At 40.4% G+C, this 19,036-nt stretch overlaps 1 protein-coding gene across 2 annotated transcripts in view; it reads left to right on the top strand.

Annotated features, from left to right (window-relative positions):
- Positions 1 to 1,732: 1,732 nt before the first annotated feature.
- The window catches only part of LOC145439031 (uncharacterized), a 39,548-nt gene continuing 22,244 nt past the window's right edge, over positions 1,733 to 19,036 (top strand). Inside the window, exons 1-13 of one of the 2 annotated variants that reach the window (XM_080316491.1) lie at positions 1,733 to 1,796; positions 3,956 to 4,016; positions 4,562 to 4,597; positions 8,970 to 9,050; positions 9,205 to 9,241; positions 9,300 to 9,423; positions 9,492 to 9,644; positions 9,706 to 9,902; positions 9,978 to 10,158; positions 15,624 to 15,763; positions 16,991 to 17,129; positions 17,591 to 17,734; positions 18,746 to 18,934. In XM_080316491.1, coding sequence (XP_080172617.1) covers positions 3,983 to 4,016; positions 4,562 to 4,597; positions 8,970 to 9,050; positions 9,205 to 9,241; positions 9,300 to 9,423; positions 9,492 to 9,644; positions 9,706 to 9,902; positions 9,978 to 10,158; positions 15,624 to 15,763; positions 16,991 to 17,129; positions 17,591 to 17,734; positions 18,746 to 18,934 — 1,455 coding nt within the window. In that variant the 5' untranslated portion in view covers positions 1,733 to 1,796; positions 3,956 to 3,982. Of the gene's footprint in view, positions 1,797 to 3,238; positions 3,272 to 3,955; positions 4,017 to 4,561; positions 4,598 to 8,969; positions 9,051 to 9,204; positions 9,242 to 9,299; positions 9,424 to 9,491; positions 9,645 to 9,705; positions 9,903 to 9,977; positions 10,159 to 15,623; positions 15,764 to 16,990; positions 17,130 to 17,590; positions 17,735 to 18,745; positions 18,935 to 19,036 lie in introns of those variants that run through there. The other variant, XM_080316490.1, reaches the window with a different exon arrangement.

Below are 19,036 nucleotides of genomic sequence, written 5' to 3'. Positions count from 1 at the left end.
ATCATATTCTTGCTTGGCACACGGATTTCCATGTTTATTCGCTATTATCCTTGAGAAAAGCGCATAAACCAAAGAGGGTGGCCCTTCGACCAGGGGGGCCCTGGGCGACCGCCCACCTCGCCCACCCTAAAAGTCACCACTGGGGCTGACGAAGTGTTGTTACGGTCCTGTGTACACGACGAAACCCTTGTTGCCTAACTTTCGAAAAGATGTACTTCCTGCTTTTAATTCAAGTAATGTTGTCTACCAATACAAGTGCCACTGTGATAGTAGGTATGTAGGACGTACATCTCAAAGATTGTTTGAGCGTATTAAGCAGCATATCCCCAAATTGATTCGGTCAAAAACATACGCAAATGATCGCACGGAGCTCGCACGTCAGTGCAAATTGGCTGCCAAAACAAACTGCTATGACGATTACCAAGCATATGCTTCGTCAATCGGTCAGCATCTGAGTGAAAACCTCGCCCATGCACAGCACTATAATGACAATATGTTCACTGTCATTGCGCGTGGCAGGTCTTTGTTTCATTTAGAAGTGTTGGAGTCTACTTTTATTCAGTTGAACAAACCTATTTTATGCAGACAAAAAGATTTCCTCTACAAATTTCTCATTAGTGCGTGTTGTTTCGTGCGAGCAACTGTTTATTTACAAATTGCGTTGCTACTATAGTACCTGAACAAGCCATTTGTGGTACAGAACTTCAGCATAACGCGAAACAATAACTTCCTATTGTTAATTTATTCGCTAAAAGCTTTTCGATTGACACTCATCAGTAGCGAACGTCAGTGATAGTATAGCGTGCTCTGTCGTGGGCGCGCGTTCTTCTTGGTCCGCGGCTCGATAAGTCAAAGTAGACAAGTCAGCATTGCTCTTTTAATAAAACAACTAAAACATAACGATGCTCGTCCGACGGGGACTAAAAGACGACTGGCTCGGACGGTGACTAAAAGCGACTGCCCGGGACGGTGACTAAAATCGACTGCCACAACATAGGTTCGCAACAGCAACAAGTATAGAAGCATAATCAAATCAGTGTTCAGCGAGGGTAATTAGGATAATCGTGGAGCGGTACGCTACAATAGGGTGGACAAATTCGAAATATAAGAACTATTATATGTCTATGACGTAATAATAACAAAAGCAAACAATTAGTAGACGGGCAAGATACGATACAAAACAAACGTTAACGAGCACATATAGCCCAAAGAGCACAAATAGTTCTTACATTTCGAATTTCATCCACCCTATCACTGACGTTCGCTACTGATGAGGGCCAGTCGAAAAGCTTTTAGCCAATAAATTAACAATATGAAGTTATTGTTTCGCGTTATACTATCATAGCTATGATACTATAGTACCGTACGTATACTTCTAGTTTGCTATTGTTACCATTCGTACAATGCGAATTTCATGGTTTGTGATTTTAATTGTTGCGTCATACTTTGCCTTTTTGGTTTTTGCATTCAGATCTGTATAAATCCCTTTAGTGTGCCGTTAACTCTTGAAAAGAGGCACCCGAAAAGTCTTCGTGTTCAATAAATATTCATTTACAATGGATGTTGTATTGAAAGCTATATTCAAGTTCTGTACCACGAACCAGCTATTTAAATTTCAAATCCGCGCATCTCTGCTACTCGGTAGTAGGCAAGCGCCACCTTGTGTATTACAGTATATTTGTGATTGTTACGTCATTGGTGATTGCGGAATTGCCATGGTTACATTTTCAGGTTAGCATTTTTTGTAGTCATCTTTTGAATTCGAACAAGGTTACCTGTGTCTGAGAAAGTCTCTGGTTAGTATTCAGTTTTTGTAGGCCCGCATTCACATTATTAGAGTATCCGTTCGTGTAATCAGGAAACCATATATAAATATGATGATGTCGTGGTTGCCAGTAAATTCGGCCCTCGGAAATTCGACTCTCGGTAAATTCGGACCTCCGAGAATATGGTATTAAAATGTACTACCAACCGTTAACATGAATTGATTACATAATTATACTATTATCAATTGATTTGGTGGTCAGGGTATGCCTATATCGCGTAATCGCGGGAGATAGCGCGGTTATTTACGGGGCCGAATTTACCGACGGCCGAATTGAATCGGTAAATTCGGCCCTCGTAGAATTTTTTATACGTGAATTAATTATTTTATTATCAATTGATTTGGAGATCAGGGGATGCGTAGATCACGAGGTCGCGGCGTGATAAGATCACGTGACGGGACGATGCTAGGGGTTAGGGTTATGGTTCTGTAATGTTATGGTAACTGTTATTGTAACTAGGTTGGGAGAGGGGTATTGGTATTACGGTTCGGTAGCGGGCGGGGGAGATAACGTAGTGGTAAAGATAAGCGCCCACCAATCTGACGGACCCGGATCGATTCCCGTCGGAGGTTTATCTGGGCTCCTTTTCCCCCGCCGTTGCCGTTCTTACGGTGACAAAAAAGCCCAGAAAAAGACCTGACGAAAGAAAGCACCCGCAAGCAATGGAAAGAACTAGTAGAAAGGGCCGCGGCTTCAAAAAGATCATCGGCACTTCAAAAGACATCGGGCACTCTAGGCCGAGGTGGATGTTAGAGTAAAGGATCGCTATTCATGCGTGTCGTTCGACATCCTCCTATGATAGGAGTCCTATCTGTTCATGACATCACATTGTGTCTTATCGCATTGTACATTGTGTGTGACTTGTTCAGATGAAAAATAGAACCCAACGATGTTATGTTATGTTAATTAGGGTTGGAGGAGGGGAACCTTAACCCTAGCGTAACCCTAATCCCAACCCTAATACCCATCATCCCGAAATACTATGGTCATTTACACCAGGCCGATATTCTTCAGTTTTTCCGTAACTGCCGACTTATAGCACGGCCCACTTCTAAGCTTTTTGTAAGACACTGCTTACGCGGATGAGTTGACGAGGAGGAGCCTAAATCTCCAACACTTACGTAGGAATTCTTAGGTCGACCTCTGTCGGAGGACTGGAACACGCACCCATTGGAGTTGCAGCCGCGTGTTGGTAACTCCAGTACCCAATCACATACAGAATTTACCGAGGCCGATTTTACCGGCGGCCAAATTAACTGGCAACCAATGAAAAGAGGGGAAGGTGGGGAAACCACTTGGAATAGTCTTTACACCATCCTGGGCATAGGCGATGTTAAGAGGAGGCATGCACATTGCACACTGAATGAAGAATAAAAGAACATAATATAAAAGGACAAGCGACAAAATGATGTGACGTGTGACGGAAGATGCGATTGATATGTCAGGTCGTGGTCCGGTAAACTTAAGGGCTGACTAGTATTCATTCAGTAGAAATTGCTTGTGACATGTCTCAATCATTTGTGATACCTGTGGGTACCATGATTGTGAATTTTTCTTGTATTTCGACTTGAATGTGGACATTCTCAACGGCTGTCGGATGTCCGGCATATTTGATGGAGCAATGAGCTTTTATTCCGACCATATATATAATAGTTGGACGACGTAGATGCACGTGGGCTGTACTTAGTACTTATGCGCTTTTGATACCGACGTAAAGTCATTGAAATTTTTGGCGGGTACTGCAATGGAAGTGATACATAAACTTGGCAATTTCCAGTTTCCACAATCTGGTACTGGCGCCAACGTAAATTACCATGAACATGGGTATGTTAGTAAGACTAATTGAACAATGAACATATTATTACTTCATTACCAAGGCTAATATGGTATAAGTCTAGATTAATCACATCAAAAGGTAACACGACCAAAGTTTGAGAAACACTGCTGTAGGCCAAGGTGGATGTCTGATTGAAAAACTACTCCAAGTCATTTCGGCACCCTCCTATATTTTCATTATATCGCAATCTTGTGGTGTATTGATTTAATGTAAAAAATGTTGATAAAGTAATGACGATAATGATGACCTTCATGAAATGCCAGCTAAGTTTTTACTCTGGTCTATTTTTCAGGTAATACCACGGTACCAGTATCTAGTGATGCATGCAAGAAGTATTGTATTCGCTATACTACGTAAGTTGCATAGGCCTGTACTTTGATGTTTTATATATATGTAGATGAATGAGTAATGAACAGTATGCGTTCATTACATTATACAGCATTCGTTCAATCCGTTGCCTGCTTTGACAAACTTCTCAGATAAAATCCGAATATTTCGTGCTCTTCTGACAGCATTGATAAAGTATGGCGGTATATAAAAAATTCCTACTGCCCACTTAGAATTAGCCTAAAAACCATGACCCAAATATTTACTTGCTATCTAATTATTATTACGTACTATTCTTCCCCAGACAGAGGTTACTGTTCATGTTAAAACATATTGAAAATCAATTATGATTACTTTTCGTGTGTATCTCAGACGATTCTGGGTAGAAACACTGACCCTAGGCCAAATTTTCTGATCCTAGTGAAATTCTTTGGTAAGATAGAATGTGTCGCATGCTTGATATTTACATTGTTTGTAAATAGAAGGTTGAACATTGCCACGGTAAAGGCACCCAATTGAGATTTCGCTGATTGGGATATCTGGATGTTACTGCAACTGTTTTTAATTTCAGTGCTTGCAGCCGTCAATGGTATCAAGTCCCAAAAGAGTGAGTTCAATTAGCAGTTTAGCCCAACTTTCTTGATACCGGAACGGAACATTTTGGTCTAGATTTGATATGTGATCATTGCCGTGATCTATGGATACCTTTCCTAATAATGCTATAAACTGCTTATTGTTATCCTCATGAGATGATTTTTACTATTGTCTATGTTATGATCTGTCAAGTAGATACTGTAGGGCTTGTTTGAATTCATTATTCAGTTTATTAAAAGTTGTACTGAAAAGCTTACGGAATTCGCTGGTCAACTGGATTGTATTTCAGCCACAGCAAGACCTTTAGCTCAGGGGCGTAGCCAGGGGGGGTGTTTCGGGTGTCCAAACACCCCCCTTTCAAAACGAAAATACCCTCCCTTCGTGAATCCTAAATCTAGAGGTAATATTTCTTGGCATAATCGCGCATTCGTAATTGTTGCACGGCGAGTGTTTTCACTGAACGATCAATGCCGATATACCCCTTTTTTTCTCCTATTCTTCTCTCGTCTGTGATAACGAGAGTACTTTAGGTATCATGTTACAACGCAGCGGAACATCGCGCTATTTCGCGTTACAAATAAATTGACGACTCGGCTTGGGATCTTGCTTTGTTTTAATCAAATGCCCAATGCGGAATCTGTTTGGTAGTTTGGTACATGAATGAATTTCATACAACTCGGTTGTGTGAGTAACGACTGCCCGCCTTTTAGTGCTATGTTATCTCTTGTCCTGCTTTCACACATTTAGCCGAAAATAAAAACAATCATAGACGCATCGGAGGCGCGAAAAATTAGGCCGCTCAGCGATCAGCTATGCATTACAGTTCTATAAATATTCGAAGTAATGTGGTAATAACGAGACGATATAGTCCTGGATAATCCGCATTTGTTACTTTTGCGAATGCTTTTTCGTTTACGAGCCTGAGCCTAAGCCTGGACCTGAGACGGGCTACTGACATTAACGATTGCATCGCACTTTCGCACACATTGGTCTTTACTCTTTACCATCCCTACATAGCAAAAATGCTACATCAATTTAGCAAACGATATTAAGTTGAATCAAAACTCATGGTGCATAATTTGAATTAATCCAGGTCCACAGAAACGATCTGTGAACAGTTCATAGCAAAGGCGAAGGTGTATTAGCGCGAATATTAAACCGTGACAATCAGGAGATGTGTTAGAGGCCGAGTAACGATTAGCAAGACGGCCAGTCGTTACTCCAACAACCGAGCTAATTCATCGTCAATTACATCAATAACTAAGAGATTCCGCACTCGACATTATCATTTGGGAAATGTGTTATGATACCCGACTCGAGGTCACGTTCTTATGTGAGTGCGAAATGGCAATATCTCTGACTGTATTGTAAACCGATCACAGTCATCACACTGCTCACTTTTGGTAATTAAGGGCACGTTGTATCTGTTTCTGCTGTTATCTCAGCTTACCAGTTGTGGTGCTATATCGTAATACGGTAATACAGCTGGGTTATGTGGATGAGTTACGGGCCGAATTAAAAAAGATCGGAACGTCTGGCGGGCGTTACATCGAACTGAATCACGGCACAAGTTATCACGATATATACCACGATTCCGACTGCATATATTAACATTCGAGAATCTGGTTATGGTACCAATATTACGTCGAGGCCGCTACTTATCTTAATGCGAAATTATAAGATCTCCCGCTGCTGCGTTGATTGAAATATGATCTGCGCGCGCGTGTTGTAGATGTCGTAACTCGCTCTCAGTAATTAGAGGCGCGCCTACGAAGAGACGTACTCGGGCTGCTTTCCATCGTAGTGTACGGCATTGCCGTTATATTTTAATATAACGGCTATGTATATGCGTATAACGTTGTTAACACGAGCGAGATTATCTGATACTTGTAGTAGAAGCATTTATGCATACAATTAGCCCGATAAATCGGGTATAATTCAGAACATCCTTTGTTGACAAAACACCCCCCTTTACTTTAGAACACCCCCCTTTATTCTCGGCTGGCTACGCCCCTGCTTTAGCTAAATATGTTTTCATACAGATTTAGTTCATATTAGCTGATCCCAATTTAGTTTGACCATGACCATGATTGGAAGTAGAAAGCTAATCTGGTATAGTAGGCAGTTTGTGTGATACGGCACCTTAATATGTCATTAATCTACATCAGCTTTCAATATTACAAAATGCTTATCACATGACTAATGCATAATAATATCTATTGGGGAGCAACAAACAGAGGTGGTCAGTAACAAAGTACTTCTAGTTTTTCCAAGTACTCAATTATTTTTCCGCTACTGGCGGTACTTACTATATTTAATTATTCACGACCTCTACTTTGTAATATTTGTGATCTACTTACTTTTTGCTATTTTCAGTTTGTCAAGTATAAGTAGTTTAATCCTCCAATTAGAAAGATAGTCTGAGGAATTACAGAGATAATTTCATGCAATACCAGCATTCAATTGTCATAAAAGTTTATTATAAAGCCCAGAATTTTCTTCGCGCTTCACACAAAGTAGCTATTGAGTGACAAATATGTTTTCAGAAAAGTATCGGTGAATATAATTTAGGTAGCGGGTTGTGTGGTTCCGTTCACACCGCATTGTAGCCCATATGAAATATTTCATCACAGTAAATATAGCCCATCATTACGTTTGAAAGTACCGTTTCGCAATCTAGCAGTTACCTATCATATCGTACTATCTAGCAGCCCATGGCGTGTCCTAATCTGGAGATGTCGACTCTGACTTTTTTGAGCATCAGACCTGTTTTAGCAGACCACTGTTGAAACTTTCTGGACAAAAGACATGAAATCTATTTTCTGCTTTTTAGAAGTAGTAGGCCTATTTGTATTTATCTTTCAGTTCCCAGTATCATACTTTGTGTTCTAATTGGTTTCAGTTCTTTTGTCTGGAGCACATACATGTTGAAGTATAAAAGCAAGTGTAGTAATGCCTCTATTTTCCGAAAGGAAAGCTACAATGGCATTTTTACAATTTGCCATATTATTCACTTATACCAAGGGTTGGGGATCTTCTTTTCTATTCACGGCCACATTTCGATTACTTACGTAGCCACGGCCGCATTCCAGTGCATAAGCCGTAATGAACTAACTGGGCGCGAAATTCCCATGTTAAACTGTCCATTTACGGTGAACTCCAGACTAATGTACTTTCTCATATCGGCTTACTATACGCACCGAAATCCTGAGTGGCCATGTTTGAAATATGACTGGGATCCGTTATGGCTGCGCCAAGCGCGAAAATTTTTCCAGATTCTCATTTCAATTTCGTCATTATTATTAGTAGATGCAGATTTTGCCATCAACTATTTATCCTTTATCAGCCCATGTGATCAGATTCACTGGTGGAGTTGATGGAGGCAGTGTCTTCGGAAATTTAGGGCATCTTCGGGTGGACCAATTGTTATAAGTCACTTTGGTGCATGCTGTGATTTCTTGACCTCCCAGCAGGATTGTCGGTAGGCTATGATGGCAATATATTGGAATCGCCCAAACGTGCCAGAAACAAATTTCTTATTTGAGAAGCACACGATTCAAAGTTGGTATTTCTATATGGGGCGCATCATTTTCCTCTGCTGTTCGCATCTGTACTGTGGGCTGAGATTGCAAAGGCCGCTACTATAATAAACCGAAAATTTCTAGATTAAATAAAGTCTCTGAAAAATAATTGAGTCAATTCGTAAATTCAATTTGCCTGTCGACGGCCGCCAACACATACTGATTAAATTCCGTGTCACGGCCGCACAAATTCCCTTCTAAGGTCGCAGGTTGCCCACCCCGGACTTATACCAATCACGTATACCGTAATGTTAACATCGTATCCGTTACGACTTCTCCGTATTGCTCTTCGACTAAACTATGAGCCTTATAAAATGGGGGAGGACGCCATTCCATGACATTTTCTAAAACGGGGTGTTTAAGTAAACAAAGGATTAGTGTCACATTTCCATATCAATACTGTCATTTGCATCCCAATTTGCAGCTTTTGGCAGTCCATGCGAACGAATTATGACCATTTGCACAACTAGGTACTTACTTACTTGAGTAGATTTAAAGTCAGTCAATTCTACTTCAAGTATCTTTATGTTGATTTTAAAAGGACTACTTTTACTCATACTTCAGTAGAGTTTTGCGTTGCTAATTCTACTTGCTTTCTTGACTGCTTTGACCACCTCTGGCTACAACCACGCACATGCACAATTCTGACGCATAGTCTCTGAGCTAGATTTTCTCATCATTCTGGTAGTTAATCGTGTGGCATGTTTGCTACATGTTTGACACCCGTGCTGTACATAAACATGTCCTGTATCCTTTCATAGCAAGCTCATCTATAATTACATGTCTTTATCTCCGTCACTGCAGATGTGAAGCAGACCAATTCAAAAGTGATTCCTGAAAGGCTGGTTCCGGCTGATCTCCGAGAAGATATCAAAAACAAATTTGGTAATCTTTGATATTGATTTGTCAGTGTCCATGCAGTACCGAATTCGCATGGACAACCATTTCGGTATATTGTGTGATCAACATTTATCGCATTGACTCTTTCTATCAATTTTGAAAGACTTTCACTAACCATTATCAAATACATTATTTTCAGATGTAAACCTGTTAAATGATAAATCAATCATAAATGAGTAAGTGACTATCCGATCCATAAATATGAATGAGTGACCTATCATTTATATTCATTAGGTTATCTAAGGAAGGAGGTAAAAACTCCGCCATCATGGACGTTCTGACCGGTAACTCTACCCTTGATGACATTTCCGACGATGATTTCAAGAATGTCCCTGTCAAGCTTCTGCAAGGATTTAAAGTTTGTGTTAAGAAATATTAAATAATTTTCTTGACTGCAAGCCGACACAACACCCTTGCATCAAACAGAGGGACGAGATTAAAGGACTCTCTGCTGACAAAGTTGCGGCAACGTTAGATTCGGATGTAGCCGCACAGGATCCTACCAGTTTATCGAAAATGCTGAGCAAACTAGATTTGAGTCAATTCAAAGACGCTTTGAAAATATTGTCCGACAAAATGGTATATGCGACATGATATTTTCGTAACACTTTTCCTTTATGATCGTCGGCGTCTGTTTCAGAATCAAACGAAAGGCGCGCCATGGCGTCCACCCATTAGCATTCAGAAAGTTGTCGCAAACGCCTTCAGTAGCTACAGGCATGGTGACGGAGAGGACATTTTAAACTCTTTTCTGAAGCATATGTGCCCATTTACAGCTGGGGTTGATTTTCGACAGATTGTGAAATTGCCCAGATTAGAGCCATATGTCGCACGCATGTGGGTATTCAAGATTTGACCAATTTTTGGTTAATAGTGTAAGCAGATTTACCGTTTGCTGATATTAATTTTTAGACTTGCGTGCTTTGATCGCTCTTATAAAGACTTGGATGCTTCCCAAAGGCAAGGTGTTGTCAGATGGGTTCGTTCAATGTGGAAGCTGGTGGATATTAGCGGTGAAAAATTAGATGGGTTGCGAAACTTTATTCTCGATTTTCCTCTTGAGGATATCAGGACCATTCTTGAAGTGAGAGAGGTTTGTTCCAGGTTATTGTCTTGTCTTATGTCTGTACACTAGCTACATGCTGCAGTCTGTAATCATCATCCAAAATTGAGGATTGAATGCAAAGCCTCAAGAAGTTGAAACAAATTGATATGGTACAGTACACTACTCACCCACCTACACATCCGTGAAAATATAAACGCATTAACTATATTCGCCCGATTTACGTCATATAAGGAGGTTGGTAAAGGTGACGGCTGCGCAATGTAAGCACAGAGATATGTTGCTATTACATTATTCTACCGTTAATACAACAACGTAAGCTGTGATCATTTCGTTTGCGGTCAATTTATTTGTGATGTACCAATGAAGAATCAGTGAAAATCAGTAACTGACTGGTTGCTCTCATAAGTGACACCGGTGTATCGCGAACAGTCCGAGCATACACAAGACAGCGATTTAATCGACATCTTTTACTTGATGACTTGAAATTGACTCGTGAATTTTGCTCCGAGTCACAAGTCAATCCACAATTCTGAAGCGTCGAGTCAAGTCATTTTTGCAAAGTGACTCGAGTCAAGTTAGGTCATACGAAAAAGTTGACTCAAGTCAAGTCATGACTCGAGTCATCCCAACACTGGCAGACAATGGGCCGTCCACAACGGTAGGCCTATAACGTAGGCCACAACCTGTAAAATGTCAAATGATAAGTTTGCCGACAGTGCAAAATCTACGATACAAACAAAATGCATTGGCAAAAAAATTATGACTTGGTAAACAATTTTGACATTTTTTGCCCTAACGCTACGATTTTGACAAAATCTTGACTTTTTTGAGATGTCATATAAAAATTGCTCTACTGATAAGGACTTCGATAGTCACCATTCTGCAGCCGTATTCCATCTTTGAAACAACATATCCTATGCATTTCATTGATTGCAAATTTGCAGCGAGGACTACGTCGCAGGTGGCTTCAAATAATCAGCACGATTCAATCCGATCGACGTGATCCACTCTTCGCACGCGATTGAAATCCCCACCCCACTGTCAGGCAACACGGCATGCCGTCTCAAATTACGGTGTCGAACATCATACACAGTAATGAATACCGATGGAGTTGCACTGCCCACTACACGTCCTGATAGATTGTAGCATGCTATCACCATATTCTTCGGCAAGTTGTTGCTTGGTGCATTTGAGAGAAATGTCAACTCTTTCTACAAGAGAAGCATATTTCCTCTTCTGCTGGGTATGCGGCACTCTGGATGAGGTAGCCCACAATTACGACATGTGTTCGCCTCTTTGCACATTGGTTTCCTGCCGATTCCATTCTGAACTTGCATCCGACAAGATAGCGTAATGGTGAAGCGTCCGGCTTCTTGATCGGTAGGTCGTGGGTTCGATCCCCGGCCGGGTCAGACCAAAGACCTGATTATTAACACTGGTATCCATGACTTCCCTGCTCGGCGCTCATGCATTGATACCATGGAGAGGTGGTGCATGACTTAGAAAGCCGTAAAGGCTATATCTGCACTTCTTTGTCCAGAGGCATATGCACGTCTTGCACTCATGGTATGCATATGCACAGATCGTGTGTATGTGTATCATGAGTCGGTGTATATGCGGCAACAAACATCAAGGACAAAAATAAACTACGTCCTTTCCGCCAAGGCTTGGTCACCTATGGATGCCGATTCCATACTTTGACATATGTCCACAGATTCCTTCAAACTGGGAAAGGATTTGGTTTGCATCAGACGTTTCCTCATTTCTCCTGATATTATGCCTGAAATATTGCGTGTGTTGTCAAACTCGTTTCAAAACAATGCTTGCAAAGTTCGTAATTATTGGCAATCTTCCTCAGATGCATATAGTATGAGTTAATTGCATTCTTCAAACTCAACTCTATCAAGAGCAACATTCCGCTGATCTCTCAAGTATTTATAGATTCGTTTTAGAATAACTTTGACCATTAGATCGGTTTGTTCGGAGTATTGTGGATAAATTACCTGGATAAGTGTGTCAAGTAATTTTGGGGTAAAGAATCCTTCAAGGTGGGATACTTGTTCGTAGTGCGGTAAACTCATTAGTTTCATAACTGTTGCATAATCCGCTGAAAATTGCTCCCACCCTCGGAAGTCTTTTATGTCAATGTCTGCCTCGAGCCATAGTGATTTATTCGGAGACACGTGACTGGGTGTTTTCTCCGAATGTTCTGAGTTAAGCTCAAGTTGCCCCAAAAGAGATGCAATGACTTCTTTGTGATCAGTTTCCGTGCCCTGCAACACCTCTTAGTGGTGATCTTCCAATCTCTTCAACTCATCTTCTCTTTGTTTTTCGTGTTTCACTGATTCTCCAATCAAATGTTCGAGCAGTTCCCCCATCTGTTTTCCTCTCGTAGCCATCTGTGATATATACTTTGTTTGTCCTTTCTTTAAGATAGATCCTGCCGACAACGCTATGTAATGTACTAACTTGAGAGTTTATTCATGCGAACATAACAGAAGGTCCTGACGTTCAGGGCAACAGATAACAAATGACTATCGTTGTTTGATTGTCGCAATACAACACAATTCTGTAATTGTAATCAAGTAATGATAATGTCCAATCACGATACACATCACAGATGCGTTAGTGGTCAGTGTTTTTTCCAATCGCAAACTGCTACATCACCGACTTATAAATACATAACATCTGCACTTAAGAGGTTCAAACTTAACTTGGTGATGAGACATTGTCCATGGGTCGCCAACTCAAAACGGGTCGCGGTCACTTTTCAAATTCCGTAGAGGCCGCGAACTGCATGAATTCAATATCGATAAAATATAGCCCACACAGTTTAATAGCCGCGTTTTCAAAACTTTACGTCAGTACAACGCTATGCTTTCCAACATGGACGACAGGCATGGTTGCCACAAATCAAATGATATTTTGCTAAAGAAATACAATACAATACAACAAAGAATATCATTATCATTACTTTCATTCTATTTTGAACTGTGACCTGCGCGGTACGCATGAGACCTGACAGCACTATTCAGCAAGTAAAGATTCGATATTGGGGTTAGCTAGACACGGTACTTGCTGGAAAACCCCAAAGCCCCAAGTCGTTTTCTAAGCGTCGTGTTCTTGGCAGTGTCTGGGCCATTGTATGTCAAGGCAATATGCCCATTCATATCAGCTTATTCTTCCTCCGTAGAATGCTATTACCAGAGGTGGTCAGTAACGAAGTACTTCTACTTTTTTGAAGTACTTAAGTAGTTTTCCTGTACTTCTGGTACTTACTCAAGTAGATCTGATTTTCCATACTTCTACTTCTACTTCGTAATATTTTGTGATCTACTTACTTACTTTTTGCTATTTTCAGTTTGTCAAGTAGAAGTAGTATAATCCATCAATCAGGAAGATAGCCTGAGGAATTTCGGGGCTGTTTTCACGGATTATCAACATTCAATTTTCATAGAAGTTGAGTAAAGCCCAGAATTTACGTCGCGGCTCGCGCTCAATGGATACGGAGTAACCATTATGATTTCACGAAAGCATCGGTGAATATAATTCAGGTAGCGGGTTGACGTGGTTTTGTTCACACCGGGTTTTCGCCCTTTGCCCATATGAAATATTTCATCACAGTATATATGGCTCATCACAACGTTTGAAACCGATGTTTCGCAATCTAGCATTTACTTATCATATTGTAATCTAGCAGTCCATGGCTTGTCCTAATATGGAAAGGTGGACGCTGACTTTTTTCAGTTTTAGAGCTGTTTTAGCATACCACCTGTGAAACTTTCTGTACTAAAGACATGAAATACATTTTCCGCTTTTAGAAGTAGTATTTATATTCTACTTTCAATTTCCCGTATCATATACTTTGAGTTCTAATTACTAACAGTTCTTTTGTCTGGATAACATACATGTTGAAGTATATTAGCAAGTGTAGCAATGCCATTAATTTCCATATTTTTTTTATTAACGTTTACTAATCACGCAAAGTGTTTACACCGCATCCTGTATACAAATTCTCCGTATTGCTCTTCGGCTAAACTATGGGCCTTATAATATGGGGCAGTGCACCATACCATGATATTTTATAAAACGTGCTGTTCGATTAAACAGAGGATTAGTATCGCATTTCCATACCAATACTATCCTTTTCATCCCATGGTGCGGACGAATGCTTGTGCTGTCGAAAATTGAATACCTCCTGCTCCTGATATGCATCAATATGAATCAAGCTCGGCACCTTCCGCATGGCTCAATATGCCCCTTTTGACTATCAAGGAGAACAAATTACGATCGTTTTCACAACTACTTACTTACTTGAGTAGATTTAAAGTCAGTAAATTCTACTTCTACTTCAAGTAGTTTTAGGTTGCTTATGGAAGAAGTACTTCTACTCGTACTTGAGTAGATATTTTCGTCGCTACTTCTACTTCTACTTGAGTAGCTTTCTTGACTACTTTGACCACCTCTGGCTATTACTATACTATTACCATCATCGAAGCGATATCAGCTAGTGAGGAATAGTGATGTCGGGCACAGGAGAGTAGCTTATTTTGAACAACAGCTACATTAACAATATTTTTAAACTGAAATCAATTTCAGCATTTCAAACAAAGCGCTTTACCGAGCTTTCTTCTGAAATCTCGAATGGGGTCGTGGGCCGTTTGTTGGTGACCCCTGACGTAGTCTCACAATTATCTCGCTGCACTCTTCAGTATTCCAAAGGGCAGAGCGGTTTTTAACCGGTGATGTGTGGCACACTGCAGATATGACGAAATTTTCCTTTTGCATGAGTTCATTTAATGTTTAGCGAATCATATCATTATGGTTTGAATATTCCCACCAGTTGATCCAAGTTAAATAATCCATATTCTCTAAAAAATGAACATAATGTGTATTGAGCAGGCTAGCTGTGCTGATAACTGCAAATAGATTTTCAACATGTTGTAATGACTCGACTCGAGTCAATTTGTGTCTTGACTCGACTTGTGCTCGAGTCATTATGCATTACTCGACACGTTCTATTAACTTATTCAAGCATCGTATATCAGGACCAATAATTGGTAGTCACAGAAACTGTCTTTTATCTGTTTGAATAAACATGTTCAGAGTGAAAAAAATGAGTACATTATGAATTGGAGGCCTTCGATATGACACAAAAAGTTTCACAGGAGCGAGTTGAACCTGACTAGAACTCGATACTGAACAGTAAACGCTCTGAATTTGGACTCGACTCGAGTCTTAACATTATAACTTTGACCCGACCCATTGCTCCCTCAGTTGGACTCGGACTTGAGACTCGGTGGTAAATTGAAAATGACTTAACTAGAGCCAAAAGTATAAAAGTGAAATTGACTTGTGACTTGGCCACAACCCTGGGTTTCAAGACGATATCTGGTGGTAGGTTGAGCCTTTTGGGTTTCTGAGTGAATACCATAATTCTTCAACATTTAGATACCAATGCATCGTAATTGTGGTGTCTATTACATATGCAGGTTGTGCGATATGTCCAAGAGGACTTGATTCATAGATTGGACAGCAACCATGAGGCGTTTCACAGCTTCGCAGGCTTTATTGCAAGAACCTTGGTGGAAGACGTTGGTCGTATATTTCAAGACCCATCAATAGTGAGAAGGTAAGTTATAAAATCAATTATAATGTAGATAAATTAGATGACAATTCTTGAAATATTTTTTAAAGCTGGGTTTCAAGTTATAGAATCACACAAAGGTATCAGTGATACCCAGCTTTAAAAAATGTTTCTGCTAATGCCATCATTACTTGATACCACATTTTCCCCTCTGAAAACTATATTATCGGAAACTAGTGGTGACGCCCGTTTCACATATAAAACGGTAATTTATGTTCAATATTCTTGGATACATATTCATACACCCGGTTATCGCAGGAAAAGTATTAATTGACGAAACATGCCACATCAGAGCTCAGCACAGTTTCCTGAGTCATCTTAGTTTTACCGAATCACATGCCCATCGGTGATTCTATGAAAGATTTGGCAGGTTTATTTACGCAAAGCTCCCCAGTATATTATGGCATGTTATCACAAAATAAGACTACCGGACGACCCCCCCCCCCCCCGATAACGTAAAAGCCTTCGTCCAACGCTCCTCTAGAAAAATATTAATTGTGGATGAAGCAACAGAATTAGTTGCATACATAATTACGAATGGAGTAATTTATTTGGTCACCATTGTCCAATCACGATTACGTTGCCCCAATTCACGTGCTTGGGAATTTTTATGACATCAGGTTGGAGCACAACACAGTCACAGTAAATATCTTTGCCGCATTGCTGTATTCTCTCGTAATCCTTACTGCTTTGCTTGCTGAATTGAGAACTTTGATCCATGGCATGATTGTATCCAAAAGTCAATAAATTATTTTGCTATAACTTTGATATATAGGATTTGATTAGGGCTGGAATATGCTATTTGGTATAGTGCTGTAATCGTTGGGTAGTTCATCCCACTTACATACATTCATAGTAGTACTTGAATACATATGTTACGTTACTGTGTTGTAAAGCAGGGTAAAGCACCTTTTTGAGTTGGCATTGGTATCTTCGTAAAAACAGCAATCATTTTCACCATTTGATAACAACATTGGACGGCTGAAGTCGGCTGTTTCTCAAATCGATGAGATCCGGGCTAATATAAAGAAAGTGGATACAAAAATCACATTGTGCGGTGCTGATATTTCATTCACTAACAACGTTAAATTGCCAATATATGCCATTCCTGATGCTACAGTGGTGTTGACATTCGGGTCACATCCATTTCAACATCATAGTCTATTGTGTTACTAATTATCGATTCATTGACTTATCTCCTGATTTTTACAGCTTGGGTAAGGTCACATGCTTTCTAAGAGTGGATAAGTTGCAGAACCTCGTGGACTCATCAGTGATAAGGCTATATCTGGATTATATCAAAAAGAATTGCAAGGACCGCGAGGACGAATTAGAAGACTCTTTGTCAGAGGTATTTTGCATAGCAAAAAACGTAGTGAGTGTCTTAAAACAGCGATTCAAGTATCGCATTGTTGGTCCGCAACTGTATACTTACTGCCCTCGAGTCGACCGCAACAAACGCAGAGTGCTGAAGCATTGTTTGTCAGGACACAATTCTTCATCACATTGCTAATATTATATTCAAAGTCATTTCAGAGGTGTGCCATTGACAGGACTAAAATGAAATTGTTATTCTTGCACTTGAAGTGATATTCGATTGATGCCGGTTTTATCTAAGTTCTTGCTCGGACTGCCAGCTCACTGGTTTGTTGGCCAGAATTTTGTGAATACTTAAGATTTTGCAATGTTATTCAACAATTAGTCGAGTGTGCAGATTAGGAATCCAAATCAGTCGTCGTGAATGTTACGCTTTTGCCAGTTTCCGAGGCTCAGGAAATTTTCGAGACTAATAAATGCAATTTGTCTGATCAGTGCAGTGGTGACGCCTCCTCTCGGCTGCAAAGATGCCAGATTTTGAAGAAAGAACTCAAAAAGTTGCAGAGAAAATCCTCGTCTTCAAGTTCTATATCGAAGGTGGCCCAAGCCTTTGAGAGACCAGGGGTGATGGAATATAAGGTACGCGACGGTGGTATTGTCTGCTTTCACCCGGTACTATGGAAATACTGGGAATAATACGAAGATTTGCCCCTCCATACGCGGTTGCAGCTACCTAGTAAGCTGATGAAACTTGATAGCAGACAGACTTCATTCTGTGAGAAACAAGGGATGAAAGTTAGTGCAATAGGTTGTTATATCAGCATAGATGAGTAGGTCCGATTGTCGGTGGGAGTTCGGAAAGCAGTAATTGTTGAATGGCAATGCCAAAAACTTCAGGAAGGTCGAAGTCTGTATTTCATGACACCATAGTGTCCTATATGGTGTCGACACAGGCAAATCTCACGCCTCAGTGAAATTGTATCACGTCACGATTTCCATTTGGCTACAGGCAATTTGACGGTCATTTTTGACCAGCTTGCCGAGCATTAAATTTGGTAAAACGGGTATCAATCGAAAGCTGACTCTGCACTGATTACGAAAATATAAATTTTATTCCGCTCGTGGCCCTGGAACTCCCATAATCAGCCTCGAATTTTTCATTGTTATGGAGATTGGCATTGGGACGCAACAATGCTGAACAATGCTGTCTGGCTCTTTTTCTCTTGAGCTACTCTCTCGTTTCGCCAGACAGCATTGTTGCGTCCCAATGCCAATCTCCATAACAATGAAAAATCGAGGCTGATTATGGGAGTTCCAGGGCCACGAGCGGAATAAAATTTATATTCTCGTAATCAGTGCAGAGTCAGCTTTCGATTGATACCCGTTTTACCAAATTTAATGCTCGGCAAGCTGGTCAAAAATGACCGTCAAATTGCCTGTAGCCAAATGGAAATCGTGACGTGATACAATTTCACTGAGGCGTGAGATTTGCCTGTGTCGACACCATATAGGACACTATGATGACACTGTACTGAATTAGCAAGTCATAACTATATTGATTCCCGTCTTTAATTTATTGTCAATTGTCAATTAGGACTCACTCAATCTGGAATGTTTTACGCTTTGCTCTAGACATACATTGTATTTTAGAACATGAAACTTGTGGTGAACACGTACCTTGAGGACAAAGACAAATCGGAATATAACTCCAGCGATATTCGCTCGGTTGCAGAAGCTTTCAGTGTTTTCAAACCGAAGGAAATTGATCAGATCCCGGATGAAGCCATCCTGGACAACCTCGATGTCTTGAAGAACAACACCAATCTTTCGCCGAAGCAGGTTAGCAAATTGTCGCCGCAGCAGTTTTGATCAAATAATGGTGTGTAGGCTTCTTATTCACAAATCACAGTGAATCCCACAATCAATATAAACCGTTTTGGA

Source organism: Botryllus schlosseri, chromosome 5, assembly GCF_051294905.1.
Source record: "Botryllus schlosseri isolate E-star chromosome 5, Bs_hap1, whole genome shotgun sequence".
NCBI lineage: Eukaryota > Metazoa > Chordata > Ascidiacea > Stolidobranchia > Styelidae > Botryllus > Botryllus schlosseri.
Note: the sequence above shows the minus strand (reverse complement) of the source record. Positions and strands in the feature narration are given on the sequence as shown.